Source organism: Chiloscyllium punctatum, chromosome 15 (assembly GCF_047496795.1).
Source record: "Chiloscyllium punctatum isolate Juve2018m chromosome 15, sChiPun1.3, whole genome shotgun sequence".
NCBI lineage: Eukaryota > Metazoa > Chordata > Chondrichthyes > Orectolobiformes > Hemiscylliidae > Chiloscyllium > Chiloscyllium punctatum.
The window spans coordinates 70,846,764-70,870,907 of NC_092753.1; the positions used below are offsets into that span (position 1 = coordinate 70,846,764).

At 42.1% G+C, this 24,144-nt stretch overlaps 2 protein-coding genes across 5 annotated transcripts in view; one reads left to right on the plus strand and one right to left on the minus strand.

Annotated features, from left to right (window-relative positions):
* Window positions 1-374: 374 nt before the first annotated feature.
* Window positions 375-14,398, minus strand: LOC140486375 (protein jagunal homolog 1). Its single transcript, XM_072585419.1, has 3 exons — window positions 14,284-14,398; window positions 12,935-13,045; window positions 375-2,427 (listed from the first exon to the last, which is right to left on the minus strand). The coding sequence occupies exons 2-3, from the start codon at window positions 13,021-13,023 to the stop codon at window positions 1,965-1,967; spliced, it is 552 nt and encodes a 183-aa protein (XP_072441520.1). The 5' UTR covers window positions 13,024-13,045; window positions 14,284-14,398; the 3' UTR covers window positions 375-1,964.
* A 112-nt stretch (window positions 14,399-14,510) lies between these two features.
* Window positions 14,511-24,144, plus strand: part of LOC140486376 (type 2 lactosamine alpha-2,3-sialyltransferase-like) — a 144,266-nt gene continuing 134,632 nt past the window's right edge. For 3 of the 4 annotated variants that reach the window (XM_072585421.1, XM_072585420.1, XM_072585423.1), the window contains exon 1: window positions 14,511-15,096. The gene's annotated coding sequence lies outside the window, so the exon portion shown is untranslated. The remainder of the gene's footprint in view (window positions 15,097-24,144) is intronic. The other variant, XM_072585424.1, reaches the window with a different exon arrangement.

The following is a 24,144-nucleotide window of genomic DNA, read 5'->3' on the forward strand; positions in this document are numbered from 1 at the left end:
CCTAAGAATGTCCTAAGAGTGTTTGCGGACATATCAAATTTCCTAAAACCTCATGAGGAAGTAGAGATATTGTTGTGCTTTCTTAACCATCACATGGATGCGGGTGGACCAGGACAGATTGTTGGCCATCACTACAAGAACTCGATGCTCTCAACCATCTTCACCTCAGCACCACTGATGCAGACAGGGGCGTGTTGTCCACTCCACTTTCTGCTCCTTTGTTTTGCTAACGTTGATGGAGAGATTGTTGTCTTTACATCATGTTGCTAAGAATATTAATGACCAGAGCTTTTCAACAGTAATCCTTGACCTAATTAAAGATTTGCAAATGATGTAGAAGACAAATCGATAAATTAAGTCTACAAGGATAAATGTATGATGACTCAATTTTATTCACAAAGCACAAAATACACACATTGGCATCAATTTATCCCATTTACATCAAAGATCAAGTAAATTATGTTGCACCAGCACATAACACTGAATAAAACATTGCACCCAATTTCTGCCATGGTGGCAAGCACAAGATGAAATAGTGAAAATCAGAATAAAAATTAAATTCATTGACTCCCATTTGGAAATAAATACAAACTTTACTCAATATAGAATGAACTATGTCTAACATTTTCATTTTTGAGACAGCTAAATGCGAAGTCCCTAGACTTAAAAAATCAAACCTGTAGCAACTAAACTGCAACCCATGCTCCCCACAATTATCAGGCCTTCCATCTCATGTTTTTCTACTGTCAAATATCTTTCCACCTCCACGAATAAACAGGAAGAAATTCTTCCCTTAAGTTTGATTATGGAGGAGGAATCCAACTCAATTTGTTAGGCAAGGTTACAACTTGCCAATGGAATGAAGTTCATTTTTATACAGCACGATGACGCTTATGTAGGTATGCTGTTATGATTAAATAATTGCAGAGGTGCTGCCAACCTCTGCATTTCTCTGAAGGCAAACAATATTATAGTTGTGCCACATATTAAGACTTGTCTTCCTATTGTAAATAAAGAGGGTGCAAAAAAACCCCATCCACAACTATACATACAAATTTTACACTTGAGATCATGAGATCCAAAATATACAGAGATGGGTTTACATGCAACATTACTGACTGCAAAATGCACAGGAGCTATATCCAGAATGCAGACAGTAGTCTAACACAACTAAAGTATATGCAAAAGGTTAAATGTACTGTTACATGTTGGTCTTTACTAAAATTATTAACAAAGCTACTTTAACTCTTTTTAATTGAGCTAACACGAGTATTTTTAATTAAATAATTCAATTAATTTGGAATGATTTCAAGATTTCAAGGTAAATATGAAAAAACTGACTTAATCTTCAAGGAGTGAACAAATCTTATGGGTCTCAACATTCTATCCAATCATGATTGTATTTAAATACAGTCTGCTTGAGGCTCAGCATAAGTCCCAATACTACGTAATGGTTCAATTTACCAGCTTACAACTTCAAGCTTAATTAGTTAGCAAGGCTAAATGATGTTAACCAAAAAATCTGATAGCAGCTTTTCACAGCTAATGAAACAAAAAAAATGCCCTAATGTAAAATCACAAACTACAGCATATGAACAGAAAGTACAATCAAATCTTTGATTTTTAAAAAAAATCAAATTCAGTGGAAACTTTTCTGAATTTTCTGCATTTCACCAGCAGCTTAGTAACTGTGTTGTATCCTTAAATGAGTATGAAGCATCACATTGACATCCACAGTATGAAATAACATTTGCACCAAATGTCCTGGAGGAGATGTTCAACTGCCACTTTTGTTATGTGGAAACAAATGCTCTAGGGTACAAAGATGGTAGTAATAACAAAACAGCATACGCAAAACAATCTAAGCACTAGACTATCATATTTACAGGACTGATGCAGTCCCATTATATTGTCATTGTTCATTCACCAGCTCTCAGTATTTTAAGGATGCTTTCATCTGCCAACTATTTCTTCTTCTTTTCCTGTGTGGAGGTAAACCACGAGTCCAGTAATTTTTTGCTGTAGTAGATCTGCCAGCCATGAACTTGCACTGCAATAACTAAGACCAAGTACATGACTGCTACAGCAGAAAAGCCAAAGATGAAGCGGTAGGCCTTGCCATGCCGATAGAGCTGTTGTGCCATGGGGAACATCTCCATGGTGCCATAAATTAGAGGTGCAATGGAGAACAGCCCTGCACTGATCATGGAGAGTACAAGGTAACTGATGTTGTTACGAGGAAAGGACATAAAACCGAAGATGGATGGTATGATGCTCAGCAGGTAGGGGTATTCCCATTGGTATGGCATAGCTATCAGGTCATGCGACACCAATTTCATGTGACCGATAATAACCTGAAGAGTGAGTAATGTCCAAATTACCATGTGAGCAATTATCAGTTTCTTGATCTCAGACTTCAAAGTCACACTGGAATTGAAAAAAATAACATTTTAAATTAATTTCTTCACTATAAATAAGCACTCAAGATAATGATATACAAATTTTTAATTTCTTATTTGCAAAACCTATAGCCATTACCATGTAATACACTCGAAGTTTTATGATATAAATTATCTTCAAAGTACTTTTATTACATAATGGATTGAAAATTTGAGCCATTGCTTTCCAAATGGAGACTTTATGAGTCACTATTCAGGTTATTCGCCTGTAGGATTTCCAAAGGGCAGGTGATCCAGATATATAAAACATATGGATGCATCCTGTGGATGCAGGAAATCTCAAACAAAACTGCAGCTTCTGACCAAAAATAGACAAACAGAACTGCTTTACAAGAGCTATCATTTCAGCTTGTTCCTGTGTCAGAGATAGTTTTTTTTTATCCCTCTAACTCTATTTTTCTCCCATTGTCTAGGCTTTTCCAACCTACATTCTTAATGCTTCTTACACTGTATAGCATTATAACAATTCCCAACTTTCTAGTCCTAACTAGCCCTTGTCAGGGGTCTGTCAGAAAAGCCTCAAAGTGGAGTGTATCAAAGCTGATAAACAGGAAGATAATGTGCCAAGTGAAATCAGAAGCAGATAAATTGAAGACAAACATCAGCTACACTCTTAAAATGGAATAATGTCAGAAAAATTAGGTTTAGGACACTATCTGAATGCATGCAGCATTCCCAATATTGTAGATGATTTGACAGAAAGCGGTAAATAGATATAATCTAATTACCCTTATGTAAACATGGCTACAAAGTGACCAAAATTAGAAAATAAATAGTCAGATATTCAGTATTTAGAAAGGACAGGGAAAAAAAAAACAGAAAAGGATGTGGTATACAGATAAATAAGGGACGAATCAGTAAGAGAATCACATATTGGAATACCAAAATTTGGCATTTGGGTGTAACTAAGAAACAGCAAGGGACAGAACACTGGTACGAGTATTTATAGGCCATCAAATAACAATAGGGTGCACATTTGGGATTAGGATTTTGAAGAAGCACATAGCATTGGTAGTACACTAATCATGGGCAAGTGCTACCTGCACATAGATTGGGTAAACCTAAAGGGTACTAATTTTGTGAAGATAAGTTTCTAGACTGTTTGGGAAAGTCTTCTAAAACAGTATATTGAGGTACCAATTAGAGAAGAGGCTTTGAAAAAAAGAATCTTTAGGGATCAGTAAACATAATATGATAGAAATTGACATTAATTTCAAAAATGATTGAAGCCAGGATGGTAAAGTTGAAGAAAATAATTTATATTAGAGGACAATAATGAGACGTGACGGAGGAGGACTGAGAATTCACCGCAATTGAGAAGGTGATCACAGAGGACTCTGTGCTCAACAGGGGGAAGAGCATCCAACAGAGGGCAGTAATGAGACATGGCTACAGAGGATTCTGCGAGAAGGCAGCTTCCTCATCACGGAGGATCCAGTGCTCAAAATGAGGAAGAACATCCATCAGAGGGCAATAGTGAGAAGTCAGTTTGCTCATCACAATTGAGAAGGGGACGACAAAGGACTCAATGTCAAACAACAGTGAAGCACAAAACATTACATTACTTTAGTTTTTCCCTTCTGCCCTCCTCCTTAAACCAAAGAGAGAGGGGATCTGCTAGAAAATTTGGTTGTGGCCGAGAAACATCAGATCCTCAGGAATGCGCCTCATTATGACCAGTAAATTATGGCAGGAATTCTGGGAAAGCATAAGATGTTAGAAATAGGAAAGGTGAGGTCACCCTGTTAGGAGTTTTCTACAGGCCTAATAGTCCGAGAGAAGTAGAGGAAAGTATTGCGAGGATGATTCAGGAGAAGAGTGAAAGTAGCAGGGTGGTTGTTATGGGGGACTTTAACTTCCCAGATATTGACTGGGAAAGCTATAGCTCGAGTTCGTTAGATGGGTCGGTGTTTGTCCAATGTGTGCAGGAGGGTTTCCTGACACAATATGTAGACAGGCCAACAAGAGGTGAGGCTATACTGGATTTGGTTCTAGGTAATGAACCAGGCCAGGTGTTAGACTTGGAGGTAGGTGAGCACTTCGGGGGCAGTGACCACAACTCGGTGACTTTTACTCTAGTGATGGAGAGGGATAAATGTGCACTGCAGGGCAACAGTTATAGCTGGGGGCAGGGAAATTATGATGCAGTGAGGCATGACTTAGGATGCGTGGATTGGAAAAATAGGCTTCGAGGGAGGAACACAAATGATATGTGGAGATTGTTCAAGGAACAGCTAATGGGTGTCCTTGATAAATATGTACCAGTCAGGCAGGGAGTAAAGGGTTTTGTGAGGGAGCCGTGGTTTAACAAGGAATTGGAATCCCTTGTGAAAGGGAAGAGGGCAGCCTATGTAAAGATGAGGCGTAAAGGTTCAGTTGGGGCGATTGAGAGTTATAAGGTAGCCAGGAAGGATCTAAAGAGAGAGCTAAGAGCAGCGAGAAGGGGACATGAAAAGTCCTTAGTTGGTAGGATTAGGGAAAACCCAAAGGCTTTCTACAGGTATGTCAGGAATAAAAGGATGACTAGGGTAGGTATCGGTCCAGTCAAGGATAGTAGTGGGAAGTTGTGTGTGGAGGCGGAGGAGATTGGTGAGACACTAAATCAATACTTTTCGTCAGTATTCACTCAGGAACAGGACATTGTTGCCGATGTGAATACTGAGTCACAATTAATTAGAATGGACGGCTTTGAGGTATGTAGGGAAGCGGTGTTGGAAATTCTGGAAAGGATGAAAATAGATAAGTCCCCTGGGCCTGATGGCATTTATCCTAGGATCCTCTGGGAAGCTAGGGAGGAGATAGCGGAGCCATTGGCCTTAATTTTTATGTCGTCGTTGATAACGGGAATAGTGCCAGAAGACTGGAGGATAGCGAATGTGGTCCCCTTGTTCAAGAAGGGGAACAGGGATAGCCCGAGTAACTATAGGACAGTGAGTCTCACTTCTGTTGTGGGCAAAGTCTTAGAGAGAATTGTAAGGGATAGGATTTATGAACATCTGGATAGGAATAATGTGATCAAAGATAGTCAGCATGGTTTTGTGAAGGGCAGGTCGTGCCTCACAAACCTTATTGAATTCTTTGAGAAGGTAACCAAGGAAGTGGACGAGGGTAAAGCAGAAGATGTGGTGTATATGGATTTTAGCAAGGCGTTCGATAAGGTACCCTATGGCAGGCTAATGCAAAAACTATGGAGGTGTGGCATTGAGGGTGCATTAGAGGTTTGGATTAGGAATTGGCTGGCTGGAAGGAGACAGAGGGTAGTAGTTGATGGTATAGTTTCATCTTGGAGCGCAGTTACTAGCGGTGTTCCACAAGGATCTGTTTTGGGACCATTGCTGTTTGTCATTTTTATAAATGACCTGGAGGAGGGGCTTGAAGGCTGGGTGAGCAAGTTTGCGGATGACACGAAAGTCGGTGGAGTTGTGGACAGCGAAGAAGGATGTGGCAGGTTACAGCGGGATATAGATAAGTTGCAGAGCTGGGCAGTAAGGTGGCAAACGGAATTCAATGTAGCTAAGTGTGAAGTCATTCACTTTGGTAGGAGTAACAAGATGATGGATTACTGGGCTAATGGTAGACTACTTGGTAGTGTGGATGAGCAGAGGGATCTTGGCGTCCATGTACACAGATCTTTGAAAGTTGCCACCCAGGTAAATAGTGCTGTGAAGAAGGCATATGGTGTACTGGGCTTTATTGGTAGAGGAATTGAGTTCCGGAGTCCCGAGGTCATGTTGCAGTTGTATAAGACTCTGGTGCGGCCTCATCTGGAGTATTGTGTGCAGTTTTGGTCGCCATACTATAGGAAGGATGTGGAGGCATTGGAACGAGTGCAGAGGAGGTTTACCAGGATGTTGCCTGGCATGGTAGGAAGATCGTATGAGGAAAGGCTGAGGCACTTGGGGCTTTTCTCATTGGAGAAAAGAAGGTTTTGGGGAGATTTGATAGAGGTGTACAAGATGATTAGGGGTTTAGATAGGGTTGACAGTGAGAACCTTTTTCCGCTAATGAAGTCAGCTGTTACTAGGGGACACAGCTTTAAATTAAGGGGTGGTAGTTATAGGACAGATGTTAGGGGTAGATTTTTTACTCAGCGGGTTGAGAGTTCATGGAATGCCCTGCCAGTAGCAGTGGTGGACTCTCCCTCTTTATGGTCATTTAAATGGGCATTGGAGAAGCATATGGAGGTTATTGGGCTAGTGTAGGTTAGGTAGGCTTTGGTCGGCGCAACATCGAGGGCCGAAGGGCCTGTACTGCGCTGTATTTTTCTATGTTCGATGTGTATGGCATTTAAGAATCCACAAGACAGCCAGGATTGTCACTTCTATAAGTAGTGCCAGAGGGTTGCAGTCCTTGAACAACACGTAGCTGATTTAAAGCAGTGACTTTCCTTGCTGCATAGCATAAAAGAAGGTGAAAGATTTCTGGGCCAGTCGTATGAGAGGATGGTCACTTCATATCATGATAGGCAGTCAAGAAGGAGTGTAGAGCTGGCAGGAGAGTGGTTGACTATTTGATTAAAGGCTAAGAGACAGGAGGTCCAGATATTCCTTGAAGCCGTTGAACAGGTATGAAATTTTAGATCCTATTTAGTAAGCAACACGACTGAGTCCAGGATGGATGATTAGAGGGAAAATCACAGTACCATGTTGCCAGAGACTACTCTGGGTAAGAAAAGCTAGTAGGCAGATTAGAAAGGGGGTAACAGCGGATGACAAAATAGTTTGAGGGATACACAGTCAAGTTTGCAGCCAAGATTGAGAGTCCCCTGTTACCTCCAAGGTGCAAGGGTTCGGCACATAACAGAATGGCTAGTTTAAGTTGCGGAGAGGGAGGGCAAACCACCAGTGGTTGGAGTTCATTTGGGGACCAATGGCCAAGGGTCATAGCTTAAGAACTTGCAGGATCAGTTTCAGGAGTTAAGCAGTAAGGTTGAAACATAGGATTGTTTCAACATCAAGTTAGTAATCTTAGATATACTACTTGCGCCATGAAGTGCACCATTTAGGCAAATGCATATCAAGAAGGTAAATGAGATGGTATAGAGGGAGCGGTTTAGACTTCTGGGATACTGGGACTGCTTTTGGAAAAGAAGAAAGTTGTTCAGAAGAGATGGGGCTCATTAGAGCTGAAATAGAATGAACATGCTGCTTTGAGAAAACAGTGTATTGGAGTATAAACTTGTAAGGTGAAGGTGGGTTGACTAACAAGCCTAGTTTTAGAAGTACCATTGAGGGCTAAAGACAGAAGGTGGGGAACAGGGAAAACGAAATGAGGGAAGAATGGAGAGTTGACAGTGAACAAACAAATAGTTACCTCCCAATGGGCATGAAAAAGATAAGGTCAGGGTTAAATTGTATGTATGTAAATACAGGTAATATAGTGAACAAAATTGGGGAAACAGAAATTGCTGTAGGGGGATATGACATTGTGGCATTAACAGAAACACGGTTCAAGCTAGAGCAGGACTGGATACTTCACATAGAAGGATTTTAAAGTTTTTAGTACAAACAATGTACGTTAAAAAGAAAACATGGCGTAGTAGTCTTGGTCAAAGATAGTATCATAGCCCTTGAATGAGGAAGTACAGGAAAGCATTTGTAGGCAGATTACGGAAATCTGAGGACAAATAGGGATGTGAGTTACCCTAAAGGAAGACTGGAAAAAGATAGTGTGGGATATTTTGATGGATAAAACATTAGATGAAAAATGGGAGAATTTCAAGAGAGATGAAAAGGATGCAAACTAGGTATATACCCACTAGAAATAAATACGGGGTATCCAAAGTTAGTGTCCTGGATGACAAAGGACATTAATGAGAAAATATGGAAGAAAAATGGGGCAAATGATGCAAACTAGAAAAAAATAATAATAATAGCAATAAAAATCAGGAAGAGTGTCTCAAATACAGGAAACAGGCTAAGACTGGAATAAGGAAGGATAAGAGGAAGTATGAGGAAAGGATGGCAGGCTGTGTGAAAACAAATAAACTGTTCTTTGAATATATTAATAATGAAATATTAGTGAAGGATAGAGTGGGGCCCAGAAAGAACAAGCAGGGTAAAAGGATCACTGAAGCAAAGGCAGGTACAGGCACAATGGACTGAATGGCCTCCTTATGTACTGTAAATTTTCTATGATTCTGTGAAGGTATGAGGAACAAATTGGCACAGGTAGATTGAAAAAATGTGTTATAAGATATGATGGTACATAGACAATGGGCTAATCTGAAGAACTGATATATATAGTTTACAGCAACTGTAAATTCCTTCAAGCCACAAAAGCAGCATCAGACAATATGACTGACAAATGCCATTAAGCAGTCCAGTATACAAGATTTAAATAAAAAGACCTAAAAACTTCTATGAAAATTGTGGAGTGGAATTTGGAAGATTTTAGAATACAGCAAAGGATAGCCAAGACTGATAAAGAAGAACAGACATTAAATGTAAACTAGCAAAAAACCATTAACAAAAACTGTAGAACTATTAGTTCTTAAAAAGGAAATGTTTAGCTAAGACAAATTGGAGTCCATTACAGGCAGGATCAGGAGAATTTGTAATGGGAATAGAGGAATGACAGAGAAGCTAAATGATTATACTGTTAGCTTTGCATCATTAGTAGGAATAATGCTAGAATCTATTAAGTCTCTGATAAATGGACATTTGGATAATACTGTTCAAGCATAGAGTCGTGAATCGGAAATTGGATTTTATGAAGATGTAACGAACAGAAATGATAAATTGGTACAGGCGAACATAGTACACTTGCATTTCTGGAAAGCTTTTGTTTGAAGAACTCCAAAGAAGATTGCTTGGCAAAAATTAAAGCAAATGTTGTGTACAGAAATGAATTAAGAATTGTTCAACAGGCAGGAGAAATAAATGGGTCATTCTTATGTTTCTGTTACTGTCACAATGTCATATCCCCCTACAGTCCCAAGGGCTTGCAGGATTGCAAATGTGACACCACTGTTTACAAAAAGGGCAAAGGCCAACCCAGGAAGTGACAGACCTGTTAGCGTGACATCAATAGTGGGAAAATCAATGAGGCCAAAATACGAGATAAGATAAATACACACACCTAGAGAAAAATAAGTAAATATTTGACAGTCAACACAGCTTTACCAATGGCAGGTACGCCTGACAGATTGAAGAGAGTTCTTTGGCAAGGTGACGCGGGCAATGGATGACCGTAATGCTGTGAATGTTGCATTTTTGGACGTTCAGAAAGCATTTGATATGGTGTCACATAGAAGGTTGGTTAGTGAGTTAGAAATGTTTCGGACTTATTGGGCCCTTGGCAACATGGATTAAAAGTTGGCTAAAAGATAGGAAACAGAGGGTAGGTATAAATGGGCATTTCTGATGAGAAACGAATTGGAAGACACAATCCCTGGCCATCAATGTTGGGATCCTTGCTTTTCCTGATTTATAAAAACGATTTGGAGATGGATGCTGAGGGAAAAATCTCTAAATTGGTAGATGATATTGAACTAGGGAGATTAGTAAATTGTGACATTGCCACAAAGTGACTTCAGAGGGATACTGATACATTGACCAAATGGACAGACACCTGACAAATGAAAGTCAATGCAGAGAAATATGAGGGTAATGCAAGAAATATGGACAGACAGTACAGGTTCAATGATATAACCTTTGAGGGGAGTACAGGAGTAGAGGGACCTCAGGGTTCAACTGCATAATTCTCTGAAGGATGCCAGGCAAACGGAAACAGTTGTTAAGGCGGCTTATAGGATGCTTGCGTTTATAAATAAAGGCTTAGAGTATAAAAGCAAGGAAGTGATTCTATACCACTACAAACATTGGTAAGACCACATTTGGAATATTATGTTCAGTTCTGGGCACCTCATATAAGGAAGGATATCAAAGTCCTGAAGAGAGTACAAAGGAGATTTACTAGAATGATAGCAGGAACGAGGAATATTAGATACAAGGAAAGAATAGAGAAATTGGACTTATTTTCGTTAGAGTAAGAAGATTAAGAGTTGACCTTAATAACGTATTTATAAAGTTGTTTCCATTAGTTGCTATGTCAGTAACTAGAGGTGACAACTTCAAAATTGTCAGCAAGAGGGCTTCAAAAGATTGATGAGGGCAGAGTAGTAGATGTGATCTATATGGACTTCAGTAAGGCGTTCGACAAGGTTCCCCATGGGAGACTGATTAGCAAGGTTAGATCTCATGGAATACAGGGAGAACTAGCCATTTGGATACAGAACTGGCTCAAAGGTAGAAGACAGAGGGTGGTGGTGGAGGGTTGTTTATCAGACTGGAGGCCTGTGACCAGTGGAGTCCCTCAAGATACGAGCATCAGAGGTACAGTTAGTAAGTTTGCAGATGACACCACAATTGGAGGTGTAGTGGACAGCAAAGCGGGTCACCTCAGATTACAACAGGATCTGGGCCAGATGAGCCAAGGGGCTGAGAAGTGGCAAATGGAGTTTAATTCAGATAAATGTGAGATGCTGCATTTTGGGAAAGCAAATCTTAGCAGGACTTATACACTTAATGGTAAGGTCCTAGGGAGTGTTGCTGAACAAAGAGACCTTGGAGTGCAGGTTCATAGCTCCTTGAAAGTGGAGTCATAGGTAGATAGGATAGTGAAGAAGGTGTTTGGTATGCGTTCCTTTATTGGTCAGAGTATTGAGTACAGGAATTGGGAGGTCATGTTGTGGCTACACAGGACATTGGTTAGGCCACTGTTGGAATATTGCATGCAATTCTGGTCTCCTTCCTATCTGAAAGATGTTGTGAAACTTGAAAGGGTTCAGAAAAGATTTACGAAGATGTTGCCAGGGTTGGAGGATCTGAGCTACAGGGAGGGGCTGAACAGGCTGGGGCTGTTTTCCCTGGAGCGTCGGAGGCTGTGGGGTGACCTTATAGAGGTTTACAAAATTATGAGGGGCATGGATAGGATAAATAGACAAAGTCTTTTCCCTGGGGTCGGGGAGTCCAGAACTAGAGGGCATAGGTTTAGAGTGAGAGGGGAAATATGAGAGACCTAAGGGGCAACTTTTTCACACAGAGGATAGTACGTGTATAGAATGAGCTACCAGAGGATGTGTGGAGGCTGGTACACGTGCAACATTTAAGATGCATTTGGATGGGTATATGAACAGGAAGGGTTTGGAGGGACATGGGCCGGGTGCTGGCAGGTTGGACTAGATTGGGTTGGGATATCTGGTCGGCATGGATGGATTGGACTGAAGGGTCTGTTTCCATGCTCTACATCTCTATGACTCTAAGTGAGTTGAGAAGAAACACCTGAACTGGGAGTTGTCAGGATTTGGAATGAGCTGCTTGGCAGAGTGGTGGAGGCTGATTCCATAGAAGATTTCAAAAGAGAGCTGGATGTATATTTGAAAGTGGGCTATGGAGGTAATGGTGAGAACAAGAGTAGTTCCATAGATGCTGCCAAATATGTTGCATTCCTCCAGCATTTTCTGTTTATCTTAAACATTCCTTCCAGGTAAAAGATTGATTTACCTCTCTTTTCAATTAATAAAAACGGGTTGAGCCTCCCAATATGACACTCTGATCCAGCACCAAAAACATAGATCAAACTCTAGTCTATTATGCAAGGTTATGGTGCCCATGTGCTCAATGTGCATTCACATTCATTTTCCCCAAGTACTTTTTTTCTGTCTCGAATAATTCAGGTCCTACTTTTAGACCTTTTGGTACAAATATTTCATGTTCACAGTTGGGTGGGGGAGGCAGAAGAATGTAGATGCATCAACCCCTACCAAGGAATAAATGCCTCTGGTGTCATTTAAGAATTTGTGCGCTGACCCTCCTTTGGCAAACCTTGGCAAATTCTCCAGTGTGGTAAAGGCCCAGCGTCAAGACTCCTGGATTACCTCAGTACAACCTGTACTCTACTCAGTCCTCCTTTACAACAGTTATACAGAATGTTGATTTCAGTTCATAAGCCTGACCCTGACCTTTCAGCAGCTATTTTTATTCTCCTGGCCAAGCACTGAAACTCAATGCATGCTGACGAAAATTAAGTTCAATGACTTCAGGTTACAACTATTTTTTCTAAAGGAAGTGCCAAAAACGGTTCTGTCTTTCCTAGTCATAATTCCACTAAACTCACTATTTCTTTATGTGTCACTTTACTATCTCCCTGCACCATCATCTCAACTGTCATTTAATGAGTCTTACTCTTCACCCCTTCACCAACATGCCTACCCCACCACCAACACCCCCCCCCATCCATTCCTCCTTCTTGTGCTGGCATTTTCTTGCTTACAAACTGTAAATTTTGAATAATCTCAATATTGAGATATTTAAACTGAAATATCATTAAGCTGAAATGTGGTTTCTCTCTCCATTGATGCTGCCTGATATCTTGCTTTTATTTTAGATTTCCAGCATTCATAACATTTGGCCTTTTAAGTACATGGCAAAATTTTGAGCTGTTCTGCATAATACGATTCATAAAAGTAATACCTCATCTGATAATGTGAAGCCACTTTCTCTCTATGCTGGAAGTCACTGCCATCTGTTCCTGCTGCACGTGGACCTGCACGGGATGCCATGGTGACCAATCAGCTTCCAAACCTATGACAAATGACAACATTTAGCAGGTGACCTAATAGGTTCAGAAAGTTTTGAGTTACTCCTTCATCTCAAACAAAACTTCAGTTTATCTTGATATGAAATTCCCTTTTCTTCACTGAGAATGTCATTCATATTCCCTCAAACAGAGAAAATTAGAAGAGGATTTGATTAAGATGGTCAAAATCAAGGATATTTATTATTATGACAACTGAAGAGAAATTGTTCGCAGTAGCAGATTTGATATTCTGAAGATCAACAATAATGGTAATATATCTCAATGATTTGGAAAGCAATATCCAAAAGTATGGAGTGGAATAGGCTCATTGGTAACTTTCAAAAGAAAATATGATCATTACCTAAATAATAACAATTACAAGGCCACAGGGAAGAGCGAGAAGGTAGAGTTAATGAGGTAGCTGTACTGGATAGCCAGCAACAAGCTGGGTTGCATGATGGCTCAGTATTTAGCATAGCTGCTTCACAGCACCATGGACCCAAGTTTGATTCCAGCCTCGGGCAATTGTGTGTGAAGTTTGCACATTCGCCCCAGCTGCGTGGGTTTCCTCCAGGTGCTAGTCCAAGGTTGTGCAATTTAGGCATATTTGCCATGCTGAATTGCCCACGGTATCCAGGGATGTGCAGGTTAGGAGGATTAGCCATTGGAAATGCAGGGCCATAAATTAGGTTTGGTCTTCAGAGGGTCACTGTGAACTCAACGGGCCCAATGGCCTGCTTCCAGTCCTGAGGAAGGATAGCCAGACCCAAAACGCTAACTCTGATTTGTCTGCAAAGATGTTGCCAGACTGGCTGAGCTTTTCCAGTAACTTCTGTTTTTGGTAAGGATTCTATGATTTTGTGCTGCAACATCCACTCACCCCCTACCCCCCCGCCCCCTTAGTTATACTTCACAAACCGAACCATCCATATGCAACCGCAATTCAATCACCTCAATATCCGGTCTCCTCAGCCCTAAAACTCTTTCCACCAGCCTTCCTCTCTCTCTCTCAGCCCCCACGCTTGTCAGTCGCTATTCCTACCTCACTAACCTCTCCCGCTCCCCGTGATTTCTCCCACTCCCCCGCGTATCCTCATCTCGCCGGTTCGATCCTCGCCCTCCCTGGGTCGATCACTGTTTGTTCCCCACTCATTACTCTCCCCCTTAATGATTATTCGATCCTTATTTATCTCCTCCGGTGATTACTTCCCTCCCCCTTCCGTGATTATCGATCCTTACACACCCTCTCGGTGGATTCTCCTCCCCCGCCCGGTAATTGATTACCAGGCCACCTACTCCAGTCCCGCCTGCGCCGCCAATGAACTGACTCAGCGCGAGCAACCGCTCCCAGCATGCACCGCGACACCGCCACCCGCCCGTAAACGCCACGTGACACCGGCACAAGGCTGTGACTGGTGAATCTCACAAGCGCGTCAGTTCGGGCGGGAGCTGCGCGAGCCGTGTGTTCTCCCGTGTTCGCTGCGTGCTGAGCTCCTTGACCGTTAGCTCTGGCGGTGGACCTTGTTCATGTCGTTACCATGACTGGAGGGTAAATCAAACGGCACCTTCCAGCGTACCCTAACACTGTGCATTTTCAGCTGGAAGTCAGGAAATCTGGGTGCTTCGTCCTGAAGGAGATTTATGTCGAACTCCCTTCGCAAACGCTGAGATTCTTCAGCATTTTCTGCTCTCATCGCGGAGTTCAAGAGGTTGCAGGCTGAATTGTCTTGTTCCACCAGTTACCGAAGGCCTCGGCTTTCAAATAAAAACAGAAAGTGACCCGGCCGAGTATTTGCAGCACTTTCTGTTTATAATTTAATCTTCCAAATATATATGATGGTTTTTACTCTATTTCTGTGACACATACTCACCAAAAATGCGATTCTCCCGGGCAACTGATAAAAGTTGTAAACTTTAATCTCGCGGTTACGTGGTAAAGAGTGGAACCAGGCATGAGCAATCCCTTCCAGCCGGTTGACGATGGAGAGGCAGTGGAGAAGGATGACGGGTCAGCTGTGTCAAAGGCTGCATTCAGATTGACAAGAACGGAAAAAAGGTTCTCTTCTTTCCACACACTTCCAATATAAAGTATAATTTCAGACTTTAATAAGCGCTGTGTTGGTGGTGTGGAAGAGATAGAAATCTAATTGAACATGCTTGAGCAAGTTGTTATTGGAAAGATAGGTACCAGTTTAGAAAGTGAACAACACATTCAAGGATTTCAAAGAGGAAAATGAAGTTAGGTTAGTAGAGAGTAGTAGATTACAAAGGCGCTGCGGCTAAGGGAGTTTTGTTTGAGTGGTACAGATGGTAGATTTGAAGGAAGAAATATGGCACCTTAAGAAAGACAACTGCTAACAACATCAGTTACCAGGAGGACCAGGAAAGGAGATCAATGCACATGCTATGAAGCAACGCACCATTGATTTTGATATAAAGGATGTACAATGAAAAAAGTGAATTTGATAGAAAACTGCACACATCGAGGATGGTGACCCCAGTTAAAGCAGGATTAAAGTGGTGAATTCGCTATAATATAGCGAGGCAGGGGGCCAGCGAATTTAGTACTTCTGTACTATAGGAGAGAGGTGAATTGGGTATGAAACAGCAATCGAAGAGAATGGTTTACTTGTCATTAAGTGGCACAAGAGAAGAACGGCAAACTTGGTATAATGTAGAGGAGTCAAGATCAGAGTGGTGCTGGAAAAGCACAGCAAATCAGGCAGCATCTGAGGAGCAAGAAAATCAGGAACGCCTAACCTGCTGTGCTTTTCCAGCACCACTCTAATCTCCAGTATCTACAGTACCCACGTCCTCCTATAATGTAGAGTGTATATAGTAAAGCAGTGAAACTAATAGGAAGCATCTCAAGAAGAGAGTGGTGAGTGCAGTATAAAACAACATATGATGAGATTGATGTATGCAATATGCATTCTGGATTAGTGGTGCTGGAAGAGCACAGCAGTTCAGGCAGCATCCGAGGAGCAATAAAATCGACGTTTTGGGCAAAAGCCCTTCATCAGGAATACAAGCAGAGAGCTTGAAGGGTGGAGACATAAGTGAGAGGAGGGTGGCGTGGGTTGGGGAGAAAGTAGCATAAGAGTACAATAGGTGAGTGGGGGAGGGGATGAAGGTGATAGGTTGGGGGCAGGGAGAGGGTGGAGTGTATAGGTGGAAAAAAAGATAGGCAGGTAGGACAAGTCATGGGGATGGTGCTGAGCTGGAAGTTTGGAACTGGGGTGAGGTAGGGGAAGGGGAAATGAGGAAACTGTTGAAGTCCACATTGATGCCCTGGGGTTGAAGTATTCCGAGGCGGAAGAAGAGGCGTTCTTCCTCCAGGTGTCTGGTGGTGAGGGAGCGGCGGTGAAGGAGGCCCAGGACCTCCACGTCCTCGGCAGAGTGGGAGGGTGAGTTGAAATGTTGGGCCACATGGCGGTGTGGTTGATTGGTGCGGGTGTCCCGGAGATGTTCCCTAAAGTGCTCTGCTAGGAGATGTCCAGTCTCCCCACTGTAGAGGAGACCGCATCGGGAGCAACGGATACAATAAGTTATATTGGTGGATGTGCAGGTAAAACTTTGATAGATGTGGAAGGTTCCTTTAGGGCCTTTATGGAGGTGAGGGAGGAGGTGTGGGCGCAGGTTTTCCAATTCCTGCGGTGGCAGGGGAAGGTGCAATATGCAGCAATGGGATAGAGGTGAACAGTGGCCTCGGTACGGAGCAGTGACAACAAAATGACAAATGCGGCATGAAGAAGCGAAAGAGAAGTGGTCAATTCTGTGTGAAGCAGCGCAAGTGGAGAACGGTGAACTTGGTTTAAAACTGCATTTTTGTAATTGGTCGAATTATGAGGATACAGTGGTAAACGCAGTACAGAGCAGAGAGGTGAACTCTATGCAGCACAGCTAAAGGGGAATGGTGAATTCGGGAAAAAAACAGTACTTGAACATTGGTAAAGCAATGACAGTAGAATGAACTCTATGAAGGACTCCGTGTAGAGAGTGGTGAAAGGGGGGGTGGTGTACACGTTACGAAGCAGCGTGAGAAGTGTGGTATAAGGCGGTGCGCGAAATTGGTATAAAGGAGCATGTGAGGAGAGCACTCAACAGTAAAAATCAGCATAAGAGAATAGTTGTGATCTCGTCTATTTAATATATTCATTCACAGGATGTGGGTATTCCTGGCTAGCATCCATTTCCCATCCCTAATTGCCCAGAGGTTAGTTCAGAGTCAACTACATTGCTTCGTGTTCTCGAGTCATATGTAGACTACACCAGGCCCAAGTAATGGCAGTTTCCTTTCCTAAAGGATATCAGCCAACCAGTTTCTTTTTTGGCAACGGTTTCATGGTCATCATTAGACTTTTAATTCCATATTGTTATTGAATTCAAGTTCTACCATCTGCCATGGTGGGGTTAGAGTGTGGGTCCCCAGAACATTAGCCTGGGTCTCCAGCTTAGTAATCTCGTAATAATGCCACTAAAGCAACAAGAGAAGAGATGTGGAACTCTGTATAAAGCAGTATGTGAGAGTATGTGAAGTCTGTGAAAATCAGTGCGAGAGGAAAATGCTGATTTCAATGAAAATGAGCAGTGATGTCAGTATAATGCAGTGCTAGAATAGAGCAATGATGTCAATATGAAACAGCACAAGAGGAGATGGAGAACTCCGTATAAGAGCACAAAGAACATTGGGCTGTATGACGTGGCATAAAATGACAGCAGTGAATTCCGTATAAGGCAGCGTGGGAGCCCTGAACTTGGTTTTAAGGAACACATGAGGAGAGCAGTGAACTTGTTATAGAGCAGAAACAGCAGACTAGTGAAACCAGCAAAAAAACAGTGTGAGAGGAGAGCAATAAACTTGGTTTAAAAAAACATGAGAAGAGTGGTGAACACAGGTATACAGCAGTGGTCCTGTGGTGAACTTGCAAACCAAGGAATGTGGGGAGTACATTAGGCAGTCCTAAAAGAATGCAGTGAATTTGCGTACCAAGAAGCATGAAAGGAGACCAATGAACCTAATATAAAGCAGCGAGAGAGGAGAGTGGTGAACTCACTAAAAAGTAATGTGAGAAGAGAGCAGTGAATTCTGTACAAGACAGGAGACAAGGAGTTTTGAGAAGATTTGTAGCTCAGTTTAAGGTTCTGGATGTAAGTTTGCTCACAGAGCTGGAAGAAGCTTCTGGCTCAGCGAGCAAACTGGTATCCAGAGCAGGAGACATTTTCAGAGTTTATAGACAATAGGTGTGGGAGTAGGCCATTCAGCCCTTCTAGCCTGCACCACCATTCAATATGATCATGGCTGATCATTCCTCATCAGTATCCTCTTCCTGCCTTATCTCCATAACCTTTGAATCCACTATCTTTGAGAGCTCCATCCAACTCTTTCTTAAATGAATCCAGAGACTGGGCCTCCACTGCCCCCTGGGGCAGAGCATTCCACACAGCCACCACTCTCTGGGTGAAGAAGTTTCTCCTGCTGCCAGAGTGTCCAATCCTTTCATAATCTTATATGTCTCAATCAGATCCCCTCTCAGTCTTCTAAACTCAAGGGTATACAAGCCCAGTCGCTTCAGTCTTTCGGTGTAAGATAATCCCGCCATTCCAGGAATTGACCTCGTGAACCTACGCTGCACTCCCTCAATAGCCAGAATGTCTTTCCTCAAATTTGGAGACCAGATGACAAGCAACATGAATTCGACTGGGACAACACTACTATTATAGGACAAGCCAAACCGAGAACAGCCAGGGAATTCCTAGAGGCATAGCAGTCATCCACAGATTCAATCAATAAGCACATCGATCTGGACCCAATATACCGGCCACTGCAACAGACGGCTGGAACTGACAACCGGAAGCGACAGATTCAAACCGCTACAAATGCCGGAGGAAAGATCACAGAAGCGCTTCACAGGAGGCTCCCAAGCACTGAGGATGTCACCTAGACAGGGGACGAAACGTTTGCAACACAAATTCCCAGCTCAGCGAACAGAACCACAACAAGGAGACATTTTACCAAAAATCCTTGAATTCTGGAGAAGTACCAGAGGATTGGAAAATTGTCAATGTGACACCCCAATCTAAAAAGAGGAGGAGGCAAAAAAGTGATTAGATGATAGGCTAGTTGGCCTATTGTGTTTGTTGGTAAAAGGATTAGAATTGATTTATTAAGGAAGTAAGGGCTGACCATTTGGAGAATCATAATCTAATCCTGAAAGGGAAGTCATGTCTGATTAGTTTATTAATGAGGAAGTCTCAACCAGAGTGGATAGAGGGGAATAGGTGGATGTGTTGTACTTGGATTTACTGAAGGTGCTTGACAAGCTGTCTCACTTAAGTTTAAGTCATAAGATTAGAGCCTGTAGTGTTGGAGATAGTATATTGGCATGGATAGAGAACTGGCTAAGGGGCAGGAAACAGCAAGTGGGGATAAGGGGTTCTTTCAAGTTGGTGACCTGTGATCAGTGGAATTCTACAATGATCAGTGCTTGGATCGCAACTGTTCATAATATATTTGACATGGAGGAAGGAAACAAATGTACTGCAGCTAAATTTGCAGATGACACAAAAATAGTTGAAAAGGCAGGTTGTAAGAGGAATAGAAACAGTTTACAGATAAAGAAAGTAAGTAAAAAATTTGCAAATGCAGTATACTGTGAGAACATGAGAAGTTGTTCAGTTTGGAAGGAAAAAAAATAGTAATATTCGAGTGGAAAAAAACTGCAAAAAGCTGCAACAGAAAAGGGACTTGGAAGTATTTGTGCATGAAACAGAAAACTCATTGCAAGTAAAATGGAAGGCTAATGGAATGTTGGCCATTATTTCAAAAGGCTAGGGTATAAGAGTGGGGAGGTCTAAATACAACTATATGTGGTGCTAGTGATACCACATCTGGAGTACTGTGAGCAGTTTTGTTTCCCTTATTTAAGAAAATATCTTAGTTCATTGGAGGCATTGTAGAGAAGCCTCAATAAGATGAGAAGTAATCCCCTCCCCTCCCTCAGATTGTGGGATTGTCTTATGAGCAAATGTTAAACAGTTCAGGACACCACTTAATGCCAGAGGTGAGTGGTGAACTCTGTGAAGCAATGTATGAAGACAGCGATAAACTCAGAATAAAGCAATGCGTGAGTTGAGGCTCATACAAGCATCATGAGGATAGCAATGAACCTTGTATAAGGCATTGCAAGAGGAGAATGGTGAACCCAGCTAAGGAAGTGCTTGAAGGAGCATGAGGGGAGAGTGGAGAAACTGGTACAAAGCAGCACGTGAAGTGTGCAGTGAACTTGGTATATAAAGCAGCAAGAGAAGAAAGTGTTGAACTCTGATATACAGTACGAGAGGAGAACAGTGAACCCAATATAAAGCAGCACAAGTAGTGAGCGGTGAACTTGGTTTGCAACAGTGCTAGTGCTAAGCAGAGAGCAATGAACTTGCATACCAAACAGTGTGAGGAGAGCAGTGGACAAGGTATGAAGCTGTGCTTGCATTGAAAAGTAAACTTGGTATAAAGCAGTGTGTGCATTGAGCGGTGAACTTGGAAGCTAGTGTATAAGATGAATAGTGAACTAGATATGAAGCAACATGTGAAGAGAGTGGTGAACCTGAAATAAAGCAGTGCGAGAGGTGAGAAGTGAACCTGGTATAAGGCAATGTAAGAAGAGAGCAGTGAAATGCGTATAAGGCAATGTGGAGGGAGTGCGGTGAATTGTGTACAAAGCAGCGAGTGGGGTGAATGATGAACTTGGAAAAAGGCTGTGCATCAGGGCAACACTGAGTTTGACATAAATTCACTTCCGGTCTAAGATGGCAGTAGAGGAGGGCTCCTATGCTGAAGCTCGTCCGCTCCTACTGCTTTTCCTTTTTTCTTCTTTGCCCCTTTTTTACTTACCTACCTTGTCCTTAGCTTGGACAGCATCAACAGTGGTGAGAGCCCAGGGCATGGACCTTGAACAGTTGTGAGCCGGGCCCAGTGTACAGATGTTGGATGTGCCTACTGTGGGCCTCGAGCAGGCCCAGCTGTGGAACCCGAGTGGGCCCAGCATAGAGGACAATGAGCTCCTACTTACGTTCCTGGAGCAAGCACAGCCTGAAATCAGTGGCTGCTACATCAGATGTGACATTGGTGAGGTAGGCCCAGCAGCAAAACATAATTGGCGACTTTGTTGTTGGTTGGGTCTGTCACTGACAGCAGTAAGGCATCACAGCAACACCGATGAGGTGGGCCCAGTGGTGAGAGATGTGACTCTGGTGTTGGTTAGTCCGGTGCAGGCAGTAGCAAGGCAGTGGTGGAGAAGTATCAGCCCAGTGGCAAAGATGGTACCTGGGGATCGGTGACTTCAGTGTTGGTTAGGTCTGATGTGGACAGTGGCGGTGGGATAGCGATGCAGGTGTTGCTGATGTTGAGCACGCTCAGGATTGATGGACTCTCTTCAAACTATATCTTCCTTTTTTTTCCCTTATTCTTAAATTATTCAAAATGGCTCTTTATCGTAGTATCATATTAAAGCTTTTTACTGTATTTTATCAGATTCTGACTGTAAAATACATGTGACAATAAAATCAAAATCATGCAGTGTGAAAAGATAGTGATGAGCTTGATGTAAAGCAGTGCTGGATGAGAGCAATGACTCTGCATATCTCTCAGTGTGAGGAGAGTGGTGAACTTGGTGGCAATAATGAACTCAAAATAAAATAGCAAAAAAGATATTTGGTGAACTTGGTATAAAGCAGCACAAGAAGAGAGTGGTGCACTTTGTATAAAGTAGCGTGAGAAGAGTGGTGCACGTGGTATAAATCAGTATAAAAGGAGAGCTGTGAGTCATGTATAAGGCAGCATGTGATCAGAATGGTGAACCTGGTATAAGGCAGAGTAGAGGGAGCCCTGAACTCGACAGAAGGCAGCATGAGAAGAGAGTGGTGAACCTGATAAAAGGCAGTGCATAAAGGGAGCAGTGATTTCATGATAAAGTAATGTGATAAATGAGGAATAAAATTCGGTAAAAAGCAGTGTTTGAGGACGGTGGTGATTTCCATGTAGAATAGTGGGTGAGGAGACTGGAGAACTCTGTATAAAGCTGTTAATAATTATCGTAATTGTTTGGCAACATCTTGTGAAAATAAGTAAATCTGCTGGTCAGTGGATCAATTGTGACTTGATTTCCTTGTGTACCCTCAAACTGACTCCTATCACTCTCCGGTCTTGAATGAAATCCCTCCCTCATCATCATCAGTAGGTCACTTCTGTTGTTTACTATGTCAACACTTCTTCATTATGCACGTGTGTTCATGAAATCATGAAATAGTGTCTGTCTCTACACTCCCTACAGTATTTTTACCATTTTATATGTTAAATTTGATTCTAGTCAACCAATCTGGCTTAACCATGTTAGTTATTAGTATGGCTCATTATCAATAATCAAAAGTTCCTTTTAACATCAACATCATTTCTATCTGTCTGCTAAACTGCCTTCTAATGTTGTCTCCTCTGCAGACCTTACTCTAAAACTGCAGTGATCTCAGTGTTTATCCATGAATTAAGATCTTTCAAGACCTATGGGGGTTGGTAAGCTCAGTGGTTGGATGGCTGATTTGCAATACAGTGTGGTGCCCACAGTGTGAGCTCAATTTCCTCACTGGCTCACAGACCTGACTTGAAGAACTTATTTTCTCAGGATCTCCCCTCATTTGAGGTGTGGCTGTCGTCCAGTTAAACTGCCACCAGTCATCCCTCTCTAATAAGACAGTAGCCCTATGACCCAGTAGAACTATAATGACTTTATACTGACAATACTTCTAACCATCAGCTAATCTGTATGTGTGGATCATAGACAGAGGCCTGTGTGATTTTTGCTAATTTTCCTCCCAACTGGTTCAATTTACTGGTTTAGACAATCAGGGACCTTCCTTTGGAGAGGGATACAAAGGCTTCTGTAGAGCAACGTGAGAGGATAATGGTAAACCCGGTATAAACTATTGCATAAGAAAGCTAGTGAACTCTATATAAAATGGCAAGAGAGGTCATTGGTTTACTTGGTATAAAGCATGTTAGAAGAACAATGAACACAGGTGTAGAAGCTGCACAAGTGGATAGCGGTGAACTTGTATAAGGCAGTGTGAGAGGAAAGCGGTGAACTTGGTAAAATATTCCATGAGGACGACAAAGAACTCAATGTGGCAAGTGAGATGATGAACTTTGTATAAATCTGTGTGAGAAAATGACCATAGTATAAGTCAGTAATGAGAGGTACGTGGTGGACTTGGTATAAAGCAGTGCTTGCATTGAAAGATGAACCAGGCAAAAGGTCAGTGGGGGACTCGGTATGAAGAAATGCCTGCGCTGGTATATAAGACAGAGCAAGAAGAGGATTGTAAACTTGGTATTATGCAATGTCAAAATGTGTGGTGCTGGAAAAGCACAGCCGGTCAAGCAGCATCTGAGGAGCAGGAGTGCCGACGTTTTGAGCATAAGCTCTTCATCAGCAGTGTGATGAAATTATACAATGTGGACAGAGCAGTGAACTCATTATAAAATAGTGTGAAGAGAGTAGTGAAATTGGTTCACAGCAGTGCAAGAGCACAGTGAACTTGGTATAAAGGAGCTTGAGAGAAGAGGGTGAACCCAGTAAACACAATGCAACAGGATTATGGTAATTTCAATTAAAAAGCAATGTGTAAGGATACCAAGGATCTTTGTGTAAAGCAATTAATGGATATTTTAATGATCTAGCATATGTTGAGAGATCAAATCACACCACAATTCGTAAACAAACAAGTGGCCTGTAACTAGCAGCTTAAGAAAGAGCATTCAACTTGATATAAAACAGCATGAAGAGAGCGGTGACCTTGGTTAAAAAGCAGCACAAGAGGAGAGCAGGTAATTTTGTATAAAACAACCCGAGAAGAGCATGGTGAATGTGGATACACAGCAGCATGACAGGAGAGTGGTGAAACCAGTATGAAACCATGTGCGAGGTGAGCAATGAACTTGGAAGAAAGCAGTTTGAGAGAAGAGTACTTAATACGGTAATACACCATGTAAAAGGAGAGCAGTGAACTTATTATAAAGTGTGAGAGACGTGAGTGGTGAACCCAATACAAAGCA